The 20,582-nt window shown below is 40.0% G+C and overlaps 3 protein-coding genes and 1 gene segment (V, D, J or C); 1 reads left to right on the top strand and 3 right to left on the bottom strand.

Moving 5' to 3' along the window:
- Positions 1 to 1,695, bottom strand: part of LOC134626273 (immunoglobulin lambda constant 6-like) — a 33,620-nt gene extending 31,925 nt beyond the window's left edge. The window contains 1 exon segment of the C gene segment in view: positions 1,369 to 1,695. Within this exon segment, the coding sequence occupies positions 1,369 to 1,627 (259 nt within the window).
- A 1,491-nt stretch (positions 1,696 to 3,186) lies between these two features.
- LOC134626275 (immunoglobulin lambda-1 light chain-like) overlaps positions 3,187 to 20,582 on the bottom strand; it is a 42,590-nt gene continuing 25,194 nt past the window's right edge. Inside the window, exons 3-4 of the mRNA XM_063471938.1 lie at positions 4,351 to 4,388; positions 3,187 to 3,650 (exon numbers count right to left, since the gene is read on the bottom strand). Of these exons, the coding sequence (XP_063328008.1) occupies positions 3,328 to 3,650; positions 4,351 to 4,388 (361 nt within the window). The 3' untranslated portion in view covers positions 3,187 to 3,327. The remainder of the gene's footprint in view (positions 3,651 to 4,350; positions 4,389 to 20,582) is intronic.
- Positions 12,244 to 13,714, top strand: LOC135932897 (serine protease FAM111A-like). Its single transcript, XM_065470628.1, has 2 exons — positions 12,244 to 13,071; positions 13,115 to 13,714. Exons 1-2 carry the CDS (start codon positions 12,244 to 12,246, stop codon positions 13,712 to 13,714), a joined length of 1,428 nt encoding a protein of 475 aa, XP_065326700.1.
- LOC135932899 (serine protease FAM111A-like) lies at positions 15,853 to 17,323 on the bottom strand. The gene is made up of 2 exons (XM_065470630.1): positions 16,496 to 17,323; positions 15,853 to 16,452 (listed from the first exon to the last, which is right to left on the bottom strand). Exons 1-2 carry the CDS (start codon positions 17,321 to 17,323, stop codon positions 15,853 to 15,855), a joined length of 1,428 nt encoding a protein of 475 aa, XP_065326702.1.

The raw sequence follows: 20,582 nt of genomic DNA on the forward strand, positions 1-20,582 counted from the left end.
GAATGAAGACAAATGTTGTATATCCAATGCTTTTGAGTGAATGCAAAAATATCAGTTCCTTTGAATATCTGCAAATAAACACATGACTTAAACATTTTGTTTTATTCTGATTTCTAACATGTAAACTTTGCAATGAGCAAACAGCACAAGCAGTAAAGAGGCATATTCTAAATGCACATTCTGGTCCTCAATTATTCATTGGGACATTCTGACATCTTGATAGTAGGAAAAAAATGATAGAAATAAATAAACTTAGAGAAATTCACTGATCTGTATATGTTTACATTCTCTTTTTACCTCATGAACATGCTTCTGTTGAACTAAATGTTGGGTCTAAACACACGACCCTGCTGGAATCAGACCACGAGAGACTACAAACAGAACACGAGCCACTCGTACGGTTTAATTGCAAGGGGAGGTTGCACTCACAGAACTTACACAAGCACGCCTGTAGCCAAGTCCAAACTCCCCTCGCAGCCTTGTATTCAGTGAACACACAACACCCAATTGTAAAACCCATATAGTGTGTCACAAAAGCACTGTGTGTGTGTGTGTGTGTGTGTGTGTGTGTGTGTGTGTATGCATGTGCGAGCATGTGAGTGAATGTGTGCGTGCATGTGTGTGTGTATGTGTCTCTGTATACATGACTTCCTGCTACACAATATATGTTTACAACCGTTTAACAACAGCCCTAGTCATAAAAGAGTCATCTCCCCTCACCCCGTATATGGCTTAACCCCCTGTAATGGTCCACCATATACAAGGCACAGGTGAGCCCATAAACGACAGGAAGTAAACATTCATTACTAAATAAGGAAACCAGAATCTTAAATGGAATCATGCTTGCAGTTTAAGGCAAGGTTTAAAATTTTAAACACAACAATGACAACTTTTAACAAAATCACTCCAACACTAAAGCTGATTCAAAATAAAAAATTCTCTGCAACTAGAGTACCTGATGTGAATTTGATGCAGTCTTGTTTTATTTTGACTTAATTTTAGTGAAGCATGAATTAGTGAAATTATTGAACTGTAATATAAAGAGGATTTGTGTGGTCTCATTTTTTTTTCTTACTGTGGCTTGAAATCAGATTAACCAGTTAATATGCTGAGAATGTTTTTGATCAAACATATTTTACAGTACAATAATATTAAAAACTGATGATGTGAGGTTTTATGTGTGAATAATTTGTGTATATTTTGGTGCTTTGTTTATTTAAATTGAAAGTGGGAATGGAAAAAAATACAATGAGTAAATTTAACAGAGCAATATTTAAGAACTAATTTTGTGCCTTTGGTGCACTGAGTTTGTGCCCAAAAAGCAGAAGTAATAGTGAGGAGGTTTTTGTCACAGTGTAAATCACTGTGATGCGTACTCATTAACAGAGCTGTCCCACGTCTTACAGTAATAGACTGCAGAGTCTTCCTCCTCCACATTTTTAATGATCAAACGATAATCTGTTGTTGACTGATGAGAACATGTGAATTTTGGGGAAGAGAATCCAGAACCATAGCTTGGAGAACTCCAGTCATGACGAAACCTCACTACATGCTGAGGAACTCCTCCTGGAATCTGTTTATACCAATAAGCAGGATAGTTAGTAACAGTCCCCAGGTTACAGTCCATGGTGGCTGTCTCTCCTTTCCTCACTGACACAACAGGAGGTTTCTGTGTCAGCACCGTCACACCACTCACACCTGCAAACAACATGAAGACACAGAGTCAAGACAAACACACTGACATTAATATATATGTGTGCAATATAAGTCAAAGTGTTTACATGTTAGAGCAGTGATGAGAGCACAGAGAGTCACCAGCATGATGTTGACGTGAACTAAGAACTGATTTCGAGAAAAGTCGCTGGAGGAGCCATTTAATACAAGTATCAGGAGGAGGAGCTGTGTCTCCTCCTTTCTCCCTATTACATCATCATAATATTGTTTTTCTTTTTTTCTTTTTCTTCATTTATTTCTTTATTAGCATCATAGTGTGTATATATTAAGATTGAAACATATAAACAGAATAATTGGAAACATATATCAAGGCCTCCAGAAGCACAAAGGGAATAATACCTACATTAAAACAAAAATGAACTAGACATACAAATAACAAAGGAGAATTTATCTTCTATGTGGGTGACACACAAGCTCAAAAGACTGGAGAGAATTTGTTTGGAAAAAATTGAATTTGTGTCTTTATTACACCTTAAACGTAATGTGAGTCACAGCAGCAGGAGATAATGTGGTCACATGAATGACACCCACTCACAAAAACGCTGGAGATGCAATACAGTTCAAATATTTTGGGACGATACATGTCTACCTCTAAGAAAGGAAATAGGTAGCAAAATCACTGTAGATGTCTTGCTAGATATCTATAGATATTTGCTTATATTAAAGTTAATGTGTCCAGAAAATGAAGAATACGGTTTATAGGTAACTAAAAAATAAAAATACTGTTTGTAAAAAAGTTACATCCTGAATGAGACAGACTTACCTACTTGTTATACATAATGGTTTTAACGTTCAATGCAAAACAACAAATGACAACAGAAATATGCAGAAAGGTTTGGTTTGATAACTGGACTCTTCTTAGTGCTTCTTATCAGTAAATAAGTTATGTTTGGGCAAAAATTGAACAGGATTCGGCTAACTGTTTCTAAATAAACAAATGATGTGAACTGAAATATTTCCAGTAAATGTTACTTTTTTTTTTTTTTTACAGAGAGCTGATACTTTCTTTGCATGAGGTTGTAAATGAGTTACTAAGACCTGCAGGTGCATCCTGGGCATGAAGAAACAGAAGAGCAGAGAGGTGATGCTTCACTAACCGAGAGTGAAGATTCATTTGCAAGTTTACAACCAACATTTTAAACATTTGGCACTTGCCCTCTCTCTTATTCAGGAAGAATTGTTAAATGATGCTCTCTAGTGTTCAAATATTACATAGTGTGCATTTCAAAATACACTTATGTTTTAACTATGGGAGCAACACAATTAAAAATGGTGTGCTTATGAGTTTTTTTTCCCCTCTATGTGCCCTTCTCTAAAATGTAACACTTCATTTCAGTCATATTAAATTTATTTTACTAACAAAACAGTGACACAATTTCTTATTTACTGACAAGAAAAACATTTGTTTTAAATCAATGCTTTTATTAATTTAATGCAAAACATGAATTCCTGAAAGTACTCGTTAAAAACCAGCAAATTAACACATGACTTAAACCTTTTGCTTTATTCTGATTTCTAACATGTAAAGACTGTAATGAGCAAACAGCACAAGCAGTAAAGAAGCAGATTTTAAATGCACATTCTGGTCCTCGACTATTCAGTGGGACATTCTGACTTCTTGATGGTTTTCTCTGAAGTCTGTGAGCCCAAAGACACTTTACATGTATAAACCTTATCCATGTTCCAGTCTGATGTCTGGATGGTCAGAGAGCTGCTGATTTGGTAAGTCTGGTCTGGTCTCTGAACAGCAGTGGTGGTAGAGATCCCACTGCTCACTGGACTCCCACCAGCCAACCAGCTCACATCTGCAAAAGGCACAGACTGACTGGACAGACAGACCAGAGAAGCTGTGTTGGACTGGAGCTCAGCACTGGACGGAGGGAAGACTGTCAGGACAGGAGGAGGGAGGCTGGAGCCTGAAAATACATGAAAGATGTTCAGAAAACAAAAAAAGATAAATAAAAGGAAAGAAGAAAATTGGAAATTAAGTCATAAAACCAGAAGAAATCAAGAAGAGTCAATATGAAATAAACATAACATTTGTTATGAAGTTAGAAGAAAACAAAACTAATGTACAATACCAAAATATATGGATCCAACATATCATTTGAATTTCTTTTTATATTTTTACCAAATGAAATATGATTAGTTACTGTTTAACTTTCCATGTAAGATGTCTTTGATTTAATTCTACAGGTTTCTGCACAACATGTCAGCTAATGTGGGTAATTTTCTTTCATGTCAAAGAAAAGTGTACAGCCAGGTTCTAATCACTTCAAAGTAATTTTGAACTTTAGTAAAACTGTTAACTACTATTGAAGAAAGAGAAAACGGGCCTATGTATGTTTTTGAAATGCCAACCTAAACATAAATTAAAAGCAATAAGAACGGAAAACCAAAATATTTCACACCATTTTCAGAGAACTGGTTTGACACCATTTCACATTTTTTAAACAAAGGTAATTCATGTCTCCTGTATATGAGACAACCTGAAACTATTTCAGATTGTACAAAATCGTAAAAATGATGCTGAACAAGAAACATATTGAACTAAGTAGTCATCAGCAGATTTTTGCTAAATCTCTCTTGTTTTATGATCAGTTAAAAAGTACTTACTTGTCACAATCAGCTTGGTGCCTTGTCCGAATACCACAGTGATTCAGTTTGTATACATGGCTGTACAAAAACCTCCTGACTGTCACTGATGAGGGGAGAGGAACTGAAACATCCTGTAGAGACCAACTTTCACTGTCAACATCGCATTCATTTCATCTGTTTGTATTTTATAACTGTGTCTCTCTCTGTGTAGTCATGTTTATTCCTTCATGTCACTTGTTTTGTGTAAGACTTAATAAAGTCCTCATTATTGGCCAGTATGAATCAGAGCTGTACTGTTTCTCAGTAAGATTTTGGCCACAGTCTGCTTCACTATGATGGTGGTTTGTTGGAAGAGTCTTCCCATGCCTGACAGAAACTTAGACAGGAACTCACTGCAGAGTCTCCTGTCTCTGTATGATTGATAATAGACTTGAAATCAGTGTTTGGTCAGGATTTAGATATTAATGTGTCTGAGGAGAATCCTGCTGAAAAGGCAGTTGACCTGTGAGAATGATGAAATCTCAGAAATGAGAAGAAGAACCAGGAACCTGTTTGTACCAGGTGACATAAAAGCTTTCAGCTTTTTTAATGTTGTATTTGAGCAGGTTAATGATAAAAAAAAAAAAAAAAAGAATTTTAAAAAATGAGCAATCCAGTGTTTAATAAGACATCATCTGGAGGTTGTACGTTACTCTGCATTTTCTTGATTGGACTATACTCAAGTGAATGAGTCTAAGAAAGCATATGTACTGCTCAAGAGGTTTCTGACACATTGTGAACAACTGTGATATGTACAGTGTCTTCTATTTCTGCTAATTTGATAGTTAAATGATAATTAATGTTTGATGAGGACGTAGAGTTGAATCGTTCTGAGGAGAATCTTGTTTCAAAGCTGGTTGAGCTGTCAGAATAGAGAAATCTTGGAATATACAGATGATCGTCTCCAGGAACTTGTTTATACAGCTAATATAATTCCTATTATCTCTCTCAATGTTGCAGTTGAGAACAGCTAGTTGAAAACTTTGTACTTAAGTACAGTAAGTATTTGTACTTGGTTACATCCCATGTCTGGGGACAGAAAACCTGTTCCAAAGCCAAGTGAGCTGCCAGAATGAAATGGAATGGAGGAACCCCTCCAAGAAATTGTTTAGACCATCTAACATAATTGAACCATGTTGCAGCTGAGAACACTTTCTTGACCTGGAGAAACCTTGTGGACAGCAGGTATCTGGATAAACACTTACGCTGCATTAACATGTGCCAACAAACACAGAAAGAACATGTGTCAAATGTCTTTCTCCAAAAAGATGGGCTATGAAACAGATGAGAAGAACGTCTTACACTTTAGAGAAGTGATGAGAGAGCAGACAGTCTCCAGCATGTTGTCAGTGTGAGGTGTAAACATCCTTTAATATTCAGCTGAGACATGAAAGCGATTGTAGTGAGAAGAGAAGCAACAGATAAAATGCAATTTAGCTGCATTTTTATTTCATGTGAAACATTTTTAAACTTCATTGTGTGACTTTATCAGTATCCATTCAGGTTGATTAATGTCATTTACTGCAGCTAGAATGTGACAGTTATCAGAGTTTTAGGAAACCATTTGTCAAATTGCTGTTATTTAAAAATGCACACATAATTGGTTTAATTGAGTTAGATGCACATAATTTAAAATGCACATAATCGTGTTCATATATATGGCAATTTGTGTTGTTGGTGGTCGTCATATTCCTCGATATTTTATACTTTCAGTGATGAATGTTAAAATATATTAAAAAAAGTAATTCGGTATTTATTAGCAGACTGTCTGAAGTTGTTGAGAAAAAACTACTCCACTACACCTTGTGTCAAAATTTGATTGATGACCCTAGCCTTGACCTTTTGACCCCACCGGAAGTACTCCGGAAGTGTGTAATATGATCCATAAGCGCGACACCTGTTGCGACACCTGTTGTGAGAAAAAAAAGTTTTTCTTCCTTAGAGGGAGGGGGGTCTGTGGAGGGAGGAGAATAAAAACAGAGAGGGCGGCGCACACTTTTCTATGCACAGACACAAGATGGATCCTTTCATTCTGCAGCCCTGCGTTCCTCTGTACTTGGACGGGGAAGAGATCTGGGGATCAGAGAGGGAGGGGTTCCTGAGACATGAGGGTGACGCAGCTGTTGAGTCAGTGCTGTATAGAGAGACAGAGCGGCAGTTAGTTTTCCACAGACAGCAGTTTGAATTCTGTTTAAATATTATGACAATTTTCTCAGTAAAGAACTATTTCTTTTTTCAATAGCGGCTTTATTTTGCTTTCTTATATTACAAATGCAATAAAATAAAAACCTTTAAGATTATCTGACTAGTAACGGATTGCATATATATATATATATATATATATATATATATATATATACACACATATATACATATATATAGTGCCGGGTGGAGGTAAGCTACACCAGCGCTTGTAATGGGAAAAAAAAGAGTGACTTCCTATTGCCTGTAGAGAACCATTTCTTTCAATAGTATTTTATTTTCTTATATTACAGACGCAATGAAAAACCTTTAAGATTATCAGCCTAGCAACAAATTGCATTTTTATAGAGCGGGGTGGAGGCAGGCTACACCATCGCTTGTAATGAAAAGAAGAACTTTCTATCTGCTTGTAACCTACAGACTGCCCACCTCGTATGTGTAAAGTAAGCCTTAGAGGAAAAAAAGCGCTGCGCACATATTCAGAAATCGGCCTTACTTAAACAATTAAAACACCCTCGGATGAGGTATTTTGGTTTTGTGCAGCCACTCCTCAGACCAAAGTAAAGAGTTTTTCTTCATGTTTGAGCTCCTTTTACATCAGGTTTTCTCATTAGAATCAGAATCAGAATCAGAAAGGGTTTTATTGCCAAATGTTGAGCAGGTTTACAACATTAGGAAATTGCTGCGGTACTTAGTGCAAACATACTGTTATACAACTCTTAAATAGACATAAAAATAAGAATTAAAAGTGCTAAGAGGATAGATATGTACATGAGTGCAGGTGGTGATCAGTGCCGAACATGGAATGATGCAGTGAACACAGTGTAGGGTCATGTGTTAGTGGTGGGAACAGTCATATGGTTATTGTTCATGAGTCCAACAGCAGAGGGGAAGAAACTGTTCTTGTGGCGAGAGGTTCTGGTGCGAATGGACCGGAGCCTCCTGCCTGAGGGGAGCAGGTCAAACAGACTGTGTCCAGGGTGAGTAGGGTCAGCTGTGATCCGAGCTGCACGCCCCAGTGTCCTGGAGGTGTACAGGTCTTGCAGAGATGGGAGTTTGCAGCCAATCACCTTCTCAGCAGAGCGCACAACACGCTGCAGTCTCTGTTTGTCCCTGATAGTGGCTCCAGCGTACCACACGGTGATGGAGGAGGTGAGGATGGACTCGATGATTGCGGTGTAGAATTGCATCATCGTCCGTGTTGGCAGGTTGAATTTCTTCAGCTGCCTCAGGAAGTACATCCTCTGCTGGGCTTTCTTTATGATGGAGGTGATGGTGGGCTCCCACTTCAGGTCCTGGGTGATGGTGGTACCCAGGAAGCGGAATGAGTCCACAGAGGTGATGAGGGTGTCAGTCAGGATGATGGGGGGGAGTGGGGCTGTGTGCTTCCTGAAGTCCACAATCATCTCCACTGTCTTCTGGGCATTCAGCACCAGGTTGTTGTGGCTGCACCAGGACACCAGACGTTCAACCTCCCTTCTGTAGGCAGACTCATCCCCGTCCGAGATGAGTCCAATAACGGTGGTGTCATCTGCAAACTTGATTAGCTTGACAGACTGGTGGGTGGAGGTGCAGCAGTTGGTGTACAGGGACAAGAGCAGAGGAGAAAGAACACAGCCCTGAGGGGAGCCGGTGCTGATGGTCCGGGAGTCCGAGACATTCTTTCCCAGCCTCACATGCTGCTTCCTGTCCGTCAGGAAGTCAGTGATCCACCGGCAGATGGGATCAGGCACATTCATCTGGGAAAGCTTGCCTTGGAGATGGTCTGGAAGGATGGTGTTGAAGGCAGAGCTGAAGTCCACAAACAGGATCGTGGCGTAGGTTCCTGGGGAGTCCAGATGCTGCAGGATGAAGTGTAGAGCCATGTTGATAGCGTCGTCTACAGACCTGTTGGCTCTGTATGCAAACTGCAGGGGGTCCAGGAGGGGGGCCGTGAGGGTCTTGAGGTAGGAGAGAACCAGGTGCTCAAATGACTTCATGACCACAGATGTCACAGCCACAGGTCTGTAGTCATTTAGTCCAGTGATCCTTGGTTTCTTGGGGACAGGGATTATGGTGGAGGACTTGAAGCAGGCAGGCACATGACATGCCTGCAGTGAGGAGTTGAAAATGCCAGAAAACACTGGGGCCAGCTCGTTTGCACAGTGTCTGAGGGTGGCAGGAGACACACCGTCTGGGCCAGGAGCTTTTCGAGCATTCAGACTCTTAAACTGCTTCCTCACATCTGCTTCATGAATATGAAGAGTAGTGGTGGGAGAAGGTGGTGTGAAAACTAGCAGAAAACTCTGGATAGAGAGAAACTCTAAAAGAAAACAACCTTATTTTACACACACCAAGGAGGAGTCAACAACCCCTCTAATCGTTATTAGTATTTCTTAATGCTTATAACCTACAGCGCGCCCACCTCGTATGTGTAAAGTAAGCCTTAGTGGAAAAAAAGGTTCAAAATATTATTATTAAAACACCTATATGAGGTATTTTGGTTTTGTGCAGCCACTCCTTCTCAGACCAAAGTAAAGAGTTTTTCTTCATTTTTTGAGCTACTTTTCCAACAGGTTTTCTCAATAGACAGAAACCCTAAAAGAAAACGGCCTTGTTTTAAGCATATCGAGGAGGAGTCAACAACCCATCTAATCGTTATTAGTATTTCTTAATGCCTCCAGCCAAGCAAAGAATTTCATATTGGCCTCAACTCATTGTACATGTAAAATAACCCTTCGTGAAAAAAAGCACAGCGCACATATTGAGAACTTGAATAAGTTCCGTCGGTTCCGGTCAATTACCTCCAAGAGCTCAGGATGCTTCCTCCGTCTCGTACCATAAGCGTATGAGAAAAAAAAACCTATTATTTTGGTAAGAGTGTGTGTGAGAGAGAGAGAGTGAGAGAGAGAGTGAGAGAGAGAGAGCGAATCGAACAAACTTTTCTACAACACGATATACCACTCCGGGTCAGGAGGGGCGATATAGCACGGACCGGTCAGATGACTACGCCGGATGGAAGCATAACCGGAAGCGTGACTTTCCCTTTGACCTTCATCCTGCTCCATGATCAGCCATTAAATCTTTCCTCAATATTGCTGTAATGTAACAACAAAGTTAGTTTTTTAAGATCAGACAGGTCTCAAAACATTCCTTACACACAGTCACTGAATTAGCATCTGCGGCACAAATAAGCTTCAGGGACTGACTTGTTTTTTAGAACCGACCTTTGACACTTGGATGTTGGCTTAATTTTTACACAAAGAGAAATTTGACCTTAATAATAAAAAACACGATTACTGTGGTGAATACTTACCTCAACTTTGATGGGGTTTTTTTCACAGCTATTTATTTAGAAAAAAGTAAACAGGACACAATGCACAGAACATGAATGGGAATTCCTCCTCTCTATACTAAGACGCCTCCCTAACAAATGCCAAGTCATCACCTCCATATTGTGTGTCCCACTTTTCAAGTTTCATTGAAGTGTATCCAAGTGCACAAGATGTAAAGCAATCTATTAGTTTTTTAAGTCCCCGTCCCCGGTCTAACAAGATGCCATTCATTTAGGAGACTAACCATTTTTTGATTTTAAATTGTGCTAACTTCAACGCAGTAATGTTACAAATAAAACATATCAGAACTCATTTTTGTTGGACACAAGAACAACTCAAGCATATTTTTCGGGAGCCGAAACTAGGGCTTACAAGTTTGCCGTGCCCCTGGGGACCAGTGCGAGGTTGTGCGGCGTGGAAGGTCCAGACACTCCCACAGCGCAGACTTTGCTATCCGCACAGAGCGTTTCTGGTGTGTCTCATGCAAAAGAGACAAAACAGCTCCCGGTAAGCCTGCCCTTTATAAATATCTCTTTGATTATTTAAACAGTGTTTAAATTGTGACTCGTTTGTTATCCAAAAACATTTTATCTATGTTACTGATTTAAAATGTACATAGATATCTTTCAAGTTTTTAGCTCAAACAGACTCTTGAGCAAAATACGTAATGACATAACCAGTGTGCACCCTAATGTACATCTGTTAAGTGTATGTTAATCAGTACATGAAGCGTATGTCTCAAAAGAGTCCATCATTTGTGAATTTACAGATTTATTTTTTTAACCGCAGTTTTCACAAACTGTGGATGATGAAATTATTGTAGAAAATGTCTTTAAACTAATCGCTGTTCCTACTTGCTGAGCTACTTCTTTACTATGTGAATAAACAATTTGAACGAGAAAGGATGTAAAGACACATTGAAACAAAAGTAAAAAAATTTGTAATGAAATTTATGTGACCATTCTTCTGAAATCTGACACAGTGAAAATCCAAGAGCTGCTGCAATCCTCTGCATTAATGATCGTTCTGTTTCTCTCCTTCTGTGTGTGTGTGTGTGCTCACAGAGGGGAGGTCATGGGAGGAGTTCCCTGAGTTGACACGTATGAACCATAAAGTCAGTTTGGACTGAGGAGCAGTTGGTAAACTACATTTAGTGTAGACAAAATTACTTTTTTATCCGATGCATGCACAAGAAATCAAATCTCTGTATCACAACGATTTCGTTAAAGCCTTAGTATTTTATGGGGACAAATTACCATAGATCATTAATAGGGAAGAAAAAAGAAGGATCACATCAGCAATGGGAGACAGAAGTCTTGACACGTGCTTATAACTTAAAACACAAAAAAAACCCAGTTACAGCTGGTAAGATTTATGGTATAAACCAGACTTTCACAGTCTGCATCTTTACAGGGTTCTTTTCTGCTTTTGTTCACTCCTAGTGTGATTAACAAACAACAATCACAAACACAGAGCCCACTAACTATTAGCTGCTTTTCCCCCTAAACAGTCAGTTGACTGAGAGAAATGCAATCCATTATTGTGAACGCTGAAGGAGGTGTGCTCCATAGTCAAACTTATATTTCCTTAACTTACATCCTATGTTCGGTTTAATCCCTTTGATGGAAAATTGGTTAAACCGTTGCTCATCTTATGTCCGAATGACGGCATATAATTCTGATGAAAAGGAAACTGACCCCGTAAGCACTTTGCAGCTGAGTCGAGGGCTCGTGGAAATAAGGTCAAGGAGGTGTCCGGCGTGAGTGCGGCCTGACATTCCATTTGGGACATCTGGCAGACTCATCAGTGTAACTCGGGGTGTGAGCAGCAACTCCTGTATACTGAACATAAGAAAAGTAATGTGTAGTGCTAAACCGAGATTCCAGGGCTCATGCTTATATGGTTCAAAAACAGGCTAGTTTAGCGATCGTTCTGTGTCCTTGACCTTTTTACCAGTTTGAGGAGTTGGTTCTCTGGTCCAGATATTTGGGATGGTTCAAATGCCGAGTCTCTAAATGCAAACAAAAGGATGTTTTCCACGTTATTTCTTAAATGTGTATAAATGAGATTGGATGATGTCCGATAAAAGTAATAAACAATAAATGTAAATCAGTTTGTTTGTTTTTTTTAACTGTGCAGACCCACTCCAGTGAAAGCGGTAAAAAAAAAACTATCATGACTTAAAAGAGATTATGAGCAAAATGCAATACATTTTGGTTTTTGCTACATTAACAACTTTTCCAACTCTGATTCTCTGCAGGACCAACACGGACATCTGTTCAGACTGAAATCCAGTTCAGACGGCACACGCAACATGTTCAAGCATGCACGGAGGCCTTTCAGTAAATATACGAAGATGGTTAAGGCGAGAGATTGCTATTCTGTCTTTTACATCGGTACAAAGGGAGGACTAAATGCCAAAAAAGAGAAAAGTTTTTTAAAAAATGACGCCTTAAAACAGTTCAAGTATCTTTGTGTTTACAGGGAGAAGGGAATAACTGTGGCCGAGGCTCTGAAAAGAGACGGTCGCTTCGTCGATGACCTGGGTTACTTTGAGCTGGTTAACATCGACGACGAACATAAGACTGAGTGCACAGACATAATTGATTGTCTGGACAATAAGAAATTCCAGATATGTTTTCCACAGGGAGCAGATACGGATGTAGCCATCCCAGGGCAGCAGAAACCTCCGCACGCAACAAATAATGCAAAGCGCAGCGGCGGAATGACACCGGTCTTAGATGTAGCACGACAGAACGGATTGAGTCTAACAACGGCAATCAAAGAAACGGGCAGCGGCATTGACCGTAAGGAGGTTTACGATCTACTTTGTCAGCAGTATCCGCGTCTGAAACGATGGATGGAGAGTAGATTCCCCAAAAATTCTTTCCAGGAAGCACTGAAATACAGGAAGGAGAACTTTGGAAAGAGCCGACAGCCTTTTACTGAAATTCGCAGTGTTATGTTGCTGCTCGAACTGAGCGAATCAGTTTGTCTCATAACCGGTTCCTTCATAAAGCAAGGCACAGGCTTTGTGCTATTTGACAACTTTGTCTTGACCAACGCCCACTTATTTGACTACTGGGTTAAATCAAACACACCTAACTGGCGTGAATTTGTAAACGTTACCGTGGTCTTTAACTTTGAAGACCAAGAGTCAGACAGGAACAACCTCAGCGCTAAGGTGTTCATCGGCGACGATAATTTTAGATTATGTCATACTTAAGCTGGAAACAGAGAAAGTGCCGCCGGGGCTCCTTAAGAGATTTGGGCCTGCGCCTTCAGACGGCGAGGCCTGTGTCGTCGGACACCCAGGAGGAGGAGTGAAAAAAATGAGTCCTACGTGGGTCGTGGAGAAAGAGAGGCGAGAGAATAATGACAATTTAGAAGACGGCGAGGAATTTTGCAGTCTTTGTGAAGCCAATCAGCAGATCAAAAACGACCCGTATGAAAATATCTACGTCACCTACAACACTCTCATGTACCACGGCTCTTCCGGCTCCCCGGTTTTTGATGCCGACGGACGAGTGTTTGGTTTGCACAGTGGCGGGTTTTTCTACGGGTTTCCGAACCTTAGCGAGAATGTGATTGAGTGCGCCTTTCCTCTGCTCACTATATTTGAAAACTTTGTGGACAATCTGAAGAAAGATGGGTATGGGGAGGTGTTGGAAAGAGTTGAGGAGGAAGCGAAGGGAAATCCTCACCTAGAAAACGTTATAGCCTCTGTTGTGGGGTCAAAGAAAGGCCAACCTGACGCGTTGTTGCAGGAAGTTGAGAGTAAAACAGATTCTGAGCAGATTGGTGATGGCTGTGTAGAGACAGAATGATCGCAGTAGTTTCTTTGCCTGTTTTGTACAGATGAACTCTTATTTTACAAATTCTTAGTTTTCACTCGTTATTATTACGACAAAGGGTATGGGGCTCTTGACAGCCATTTTCACCATTTTTTGGAAAAAGCAAGGACAATTTGAGTTTCCTTTTTTGTTTTATCGTAGTTATGTTTTTTAGTTTTGACAGACTCAATACATTTAACTTTGTCATAAACTTGTTTCTTTCATGAGCCTTTAAGATTAGCTGAGTGGCCGCATGATTTTTCATTGCTCAACTATTGTATTGAAATCAGTTTTTCTACTTTTTTTGGGTGTGTGACCTCACTCTAGATGCTGAAGACGTTGCAATTATTAACGCTTGTTACGTATGTATTCAAGTAAAGTTTGGGATTTATTAAAGGCTGTTTGGATACAGATTCTGTTTTGAGGCTGCAAGCTTTTTATTTATTTCACATCCCCCCAAAAACACCATTTTTAAAGTTATGTTCTTGCGATGTATTGTTATTTTCTGAAGTAATATACCCAGTCTCATTTCTTCAAGCCACGCCCTCTAATACTCATGTTGTCTCTGGGTATCTACCTCTTAACATATGCTTCAACCATTACTATCTAACCACACTCCCCTAACCCGGCACACTGGTCTGCTCTTAAGCAGGTGATTAAGCTGCTTCCACATCCTGCAAGAAGCAACCGGGACAGGCGACTACTTTTACAAATTCTCTTTTCACATATGTTTAGGTTACCGACAAATGATTAAATGTAAGCAGCTCTACCTTTGACTCTTTTCTGACACAGGAAGGATGGACCTTGTCGCTTCACAAGATGTCATTTTAATCCTACCTAATAAAGAATTCATTTATTAGGTAGGATTAAAATGACATCTTGTGAAGCGACAAGGTCTGTTAATGTTTGTGCTGTTAATACGTGCCTTCTTTAATAAAGTGGCAGTCTTGCGTCATATTATTGGAAGGAACCCATGACCGCCGGCCAAAACTGACAGGGGGGCCAAGGTTGTGATCTCAGTGATTTTCTGAAGTAATATACCCAGTCTCATTTCTTCAAGCCACGCCCTCTAATACTCATGTTGTCTCTGGGTATCTACCTCTTCACTGAGATCACAACCTTGGCCCCCCTGTCAGTTTTGGCCGGCGGTCATGGGTTCCTTCCAATAATATGACGCAAGACTGCCACTTTATTAAAGAAGGCACGTATTAACAGCACAAACATTAACAGACCTTGTCGCTTCACAAGATGTCATTTTAATCCTACCTAATAAATGAATTCTTTATTAGGTAGGATTAAAATGACATCTTGTGAAGCGACAAGGTCCATCCTTCCTGTGTCAGAAAAGAGTCAAAGGTAGAGCTGCTTACATTTAATCATTTGTCGGTAACCTAAACATATGTGAAAAGAGAATTTGTAAAAGTAGTCGCCTGTCCCGGTTGCTTCTTGCAGGATGTGGAAGCAGCTTAATCACCTGCTTAAGAGCAGACCAGTGTGCCGGGTTAGGGGAGTGTGGTTAGATAGTAATGGTTGAAGCATATGTTAAGAGGTAGATACCCAGAGACAACATGAGTATTAGAGGGCGTGGCTTGAAGAAATGAGACTGGGTATATTACTTCAGAAAATAACAATACATCGCAAGAACATAACTTTAAAAATGGTGTTTTTGGGGGGATGTGAAATAAATAAAAAGCTTGCAGCCTCAAAACAGAATCTGTATCCAAACAGCCTTTAATAAATCCCAAACTTTACTTGAATACATACGTAACAAGCGTTAATAATTGCAACGTCTTCAGCATCTAGAGTGAGGTCACACACCCAAAAAAAGTAGAAAAACTGATTTCAATACAATAGTTGAGCAATGAAAAATCATGCGGCCACTCAGCTAATCTTAAAGGCTCATGAAAGAAACAAGTTTATGACAAAGTTAAATGTATTGAGTCTGTCAAAACTAAAAAACATAACTACGATAAAACAAAAAAGGAAACTCAAATTGTCCTTGCTTTTTCCAAAAAATGGTGAAAATGGCTGTCAAGAGCCCCATACCCTTTGTCGTAATAATAACGAGTGAAAACTAAGAATTTGTAAAATAAGAGTTCATCTGTACAAAACAGGCAAAGAAACTACTGCGATCATTCTGTCTCTACACAGCCATCACCAATCTGCTCAGAATCTGTTTTACTCTCAACTTCCTGCAACAACGCGTCAGGTTGGCCTTTCTTTGACCCCACAACAGAGGCTATAACGTTTTCTAGGTGAGGATTTCCCTTCGCTTCCTCCTCAACTCTTTCCAACACCTCCCCATACCCATCTTTCTTCAGATTGTCCACAAAGTTTTCAAATATAGTGAGCAGAGGAAAGGCGCACTCAATCACATTCTCGCTAAGGTTCGGAAACCCGTAGAAAAACCCGCCACTGTGCAAACCAAACACTCGTCCGTCGGCATCAAAAACCGGGGAGCCGGAAGAGCCGTGGTACATGAGAGTGTTGTAGGTGACGTAGATATTTTCATACGGGTCGTTTTTGATCTGCTGATTGGCTTCACAAAGACTGCAAAATTCCTCGCCGTCTTCTAAATTGTCATTATTCTCTCGCCTCTCTTTCTCCACGACCCACGTAGGACTCATTTTTTTCACTCCTCCTCCTGGGTGTCCGACGACACAGGCCTCGCCGTCTGAAGGCGCAGGCCCAAATCTCTTAAGGAGCCCCGGCGGCACTTTCTCTGTTTCCAGCTTAAGTATGACATAATCTAAAATTATCGTCGCCGATGAACACCTTAGCGCTGAGGTTGTTCCTGTCTGACTCTTGGTCTTCAAAGTTAAAGACCACGGTAACGTTTACAAATTCACGCCAGTTAGGTGTGTTTGATTTAACCCAGTAGTCAAATAAGTGGGCGTTGGTCAAGACAAAGTTGTCAAATAGCACAAAGCCTGTGCCTTGCTTTATGAAGGAACCGGTTATGAGACAAACTGATTCGCTCAGTTCGAGCAGCAACATAACACTGCGAATTTCAGTAAAAGGCTGTCGGCTCTTTCCAAAGTTCTCCTTCCTGTATTTCAGTGCTTCCTGGAAAGAATTTTTGGGGAATCTACTCTCCATCCATCGTTTCAGACGCGGATACTGCTGACAAAGTAGATCGTAAACCTCCTTACGGTCAATGCCGCTGCCCGTTTCTTTGATTGCCGTTGTTAGACTCAATCCGTTCTGTCGTGCTACATCTAAGACCGGTGTCATTCCGCCGCTGCGCTTTGCATTATTTGTTGCGTGCGGAGGTTTCTGCTGCCCTGGGATGGCTACATCCGTATCTGCTCCCTGTGGAAAACATATCTGGAATTTCTTATTGTCCAGACAATCAATTATGTCTGTGCACTCAGTCTTATGTTCGTCGTCGATGTTAACCAGCTCAAAGTAACCCAGGTCATCGACGAAGCGACCGTCTCTTTTCAGAGCCTCGGCCACAGTTATTCCCTTCTCCCTGTAAACACAAAGATACTTGAACTGTTTTAAGGCGTCATTTTTTAAAAAACTTTTCTCTTTTTTGGCATTTAGTCCTCCCTTTGTACCGATGTAAAAGACAGAATAGCAATCTCTCGCCTTAACCATCTTCGTATATTTACTGAAAGGCCTCCGTGCATGCTTGAACATGTTGCGTGTGCCGTCTGAACTGGATTTCAGTCTGAACAGATGTCCGTGTTGGTCCTGCAGAGAATCAGAGTTGGAAAAGTTGTTAATGTAGCAAAAACCAAAATGTATTGCATTTTGCTCATAATCTCTTTTAAGTCATGATAGTTTTTTTTTTACCGCTTTCACTGGAGTGGGTCTGCACAGTTAAAAAAAACAAACAAACTGATTTACATTTATTGTTTATTACTTTTATCGGACATCATCCAATCTCATTTATACACATTTAAGAAATAACGTGGAAAACATCCTTTTGTTTGCATTTAGAGACTCGGCATTTGAACCATCCCAAATATCTGGACCAGAGAACCAACTCCTCAAACTGGTAAAAAGGTCAAGGACACAGAACGATCGCTAAACTAGCCTGTTTTTGAACCATATAAGCATGAGCCCTGGAATCTCGGTTTAGCACTACACATTACTTTTCTTATGTTCAGTATACAGGAGTTGCTGCTCACACCCCGAGTTACACTGATGAGTCTGCCAGATGTCCCAAATGGAATGTCAGGCCGCACTCACGCCGGACACCTCCTTGACCTTATTTCCACGAGCCCTCGACTCAGCTGCAAAGTGCTTACGGGGTCAGTTTCCTTTTCATCAGAATTATATGCCGTCATTCGGACATAAGATGAGCAACGGTTTAACCAATTTTCCATCAAAGGGATTAAACCGAACATAGGATGTAAGTTAAGGAAATATAAGTTTGACTATGGAGCACACCTCCTTCAGCGTTCACAATAATGGATTGCATTTCTCTCAGTCAACTGACTGTTTAGGGGGAAAAGCAGCTAATAGTTAGTGGGCTCTGTGTTTGTGATTGTTGTTTGTTAATCACACTAGGAGTGAACAAAAGCAGAAAAGAACCCTGTAAAGATGCAGACTGTGAAAGTCTGGTTTATACCATAAATCTTACCAGCTGTAACTGGGTTTTTTTTGTGTTTTAAGTTATAAGCACGTGTCAAGACTTCTGTCTCCCATTGCTGATGTGATCCTTCTTTTTTCTTCCCTATTAATGATCTATGGTAATTTGTCCCCATAAAATACTAAGGCTTTAACGAAATCGTTGTGATACAGAGATTTGATTTCTTGTGCATGCATCGGATAAAAAAGTAATTTTGTCTACACTAAATGTAGTTTACCAACTGCTCCTCAGTCCAAACTGACTTTATGGTTCATACGTGTCAACTCAGGGAACTCCTCCCATGACCTCCCCTCTGTGAGCACACACACACACACACACACACACACACACAGAAGGAGAGAAACAGAACGATCATTAATGCAGAGGATTGCAGCAGCTCTTGGATTTTCACTGTGTCAGATTTCAGAAGAATGGTCACATAAATTTCATTACAAATTTTTTTACTTTTGTTTCAATGTGTCTTTACATCCTTTCTCGTTCAAATTGTTTATTCACATAGTAAAGAAGTAGCTCAGCAAGTAGGAACAGCGATTAGTTTAAAGACATTTTCTACAATAATTTCATCATCCACAGTTTGTGAAAACTGCGGTTAAAAAAATAAATCTGTAAATTCACAAATGATGGACTCTTTTGAGACATACGCTTCATGTACTGATTAACATACACTTAACAGATGTACATTAGGGTGCACACTGGTTATGTCATTACGTATTTTGCTCAAGAGTCTGTTTGAGCTAAAAACTTGAAAGATATCTATGTACATTTTAAATCAGTAACATAGATAAAATGTTTTTGGATAACAAACGAGTCACAATTTAAACACTGTTTAAATAATCAAAGAGATATTTATAAAGGGCAGGCTTACCGGGAGCTGTTTTGTCTCTTTTGCATGAGACACACCAGAAACGCTCTGTGCGGATAGCAAAGTCTGCGCTGTGGGAGTGTCTGGACCTTCCACGCCGCACAACCTCGCACTGGTCCCCAGGGGCACGGCAAACTTGTAAGCCCTAGTTTCGGCTCCCGAAAAATATGCTTGAGTTGTTCTTGTGTCCAACAAAAATGAGTTCTGATATGTTTTATTTGTAACATTACTGCGTTGAAGTTAGCACAATTTAAAATCAAAAAATGGTTAGTCTCCTAAATGAATGGCATCTTGTTAGACCGGGGACGGGGACTTAAAAAACTAATAGATTGCTTTACATCTTGTGCACTTGGATACACTTCAATGAAACTTGAAAAGTGGGACACACAATATGGAGGTGATGACTTGGCATTTGTTAGGGAGGCGTCTAAGTATAGAGAGGAGGAATTCCCATTCATGTTCTGTGCATTGTGTCCTGTTTACTTTTTTCTAAATAAATAGCTGTGAAAAAAACCCCATCAAAGTTGAGGTAAGTATTCACCACAGTAATCGTGTTTTTTATTATTAGGGTCAAATTTCTCTTTGTGTAAAAATTAAGCCAACATCCAAGTGTCAAAGGTCGGTTCTAAAAAACAAGTCAGTCCCTGAAGCTTATTTGTGCCGCAGATGCTAATTCAGTGACTGTGTGTAAGGAATGTTTTGAGACCTGTCTGATCTTAAAAAACTAACTTTGTTGTTACATTACAGCAATATTGAGGAAAGATTTAATGGCTGATCATGGAGCAGGATGAAGGTCAAAGGGAAAGTCACGCTTCCGGTTATGCTTCCATCCGGCGTAGTCATCTGACCGGTCCGTGCTATATCGCCCCTCCTGACCCGGAGTGGTATATCGTGTTGTAGAAAAGTTTGTTCGATTCGCTCTCTCTCTCTCACTCTCTCTCTCTCACACACACTCTTACCAAAATAATAGGTTTTTTTTTCTCATACGCTTATGGTACGAGACGGAGGAAGCATCCTGAGCTCTTGGAGGTAATTGACCGGAACCGACGGAACTTATTCAAGTTCTCAATATGTGCGCTGTGCTTTTTTTCACTAAGGGTTATTTTACATGTACAATGAGTTGAGGCCAATATGAAATTCTTTGCTTGGCTGGAGGCATTAAGAAATACTAATAACGATTAGATGGGTTGTTGACTCCTCCTCGATATGCTTAAAACAAGGCCGTTTTCTTTTAGGGTTTCTGTCTATTGAGAAAACCTGTTGGAAAAGTAGCTCAAAAAATGAAGAAAAACTCTTTACTTTGGTCTAAGAAGGAGTGGCTGCACAAAACCAAAATACCTCATATAGGTGTTTTAATAATAATATTTTGAACCTTTTTTTCCACTAAGGCTTACTTT

Source organism: Pelmatolapia mariae, linkage group LG4, assembly GCF_036321145.2.
Source record: "Pelmatolapia mariae isolate MD_Pm_ZW linkage group LG4, Pm_UMD_F_2, whole genome shotgun sequence".
In the NCBI taxonomy this organism is placed as follows: Eukaryota; Metazoa; Chordata; class Actinopteri; order Cichliformes; family Cichlidae; genus Pelmatolapia; species Pelmatolapia mariae.

Bases quoted from the DNA above. Each gene is read 5' to 3' on its own strand.
- LOC135932897 (XM_065470628.1), top strand. From the start codon at position 12,244: ATGGTTAAGGCGAGAGATTGCTATTCTGTCTTTTACATCGGTACAAAG. The intron at 13,072-13,114 runs GTGTTCATCGGC...GTCATACTTAAG, and splicing joins GGAACAACCTCAGCGCTAAG to CTGGAAACAGAGAAAGTGCC.
- LOC135932899 (XM_065470630.1), bottom strand. From the start codon at position 17,323: ATGGTTAAGGCGAGAGATTGCTATTCTGTCTTTTACATCGGTACAAAG. The intron at 16,453-16,495 runs GTGTTCATCGGC...GTCATACTTAAG, and splicing joins GGAACAACCTCAGCGCTAAG to CTGGAAACAGAGAAAGTGCC.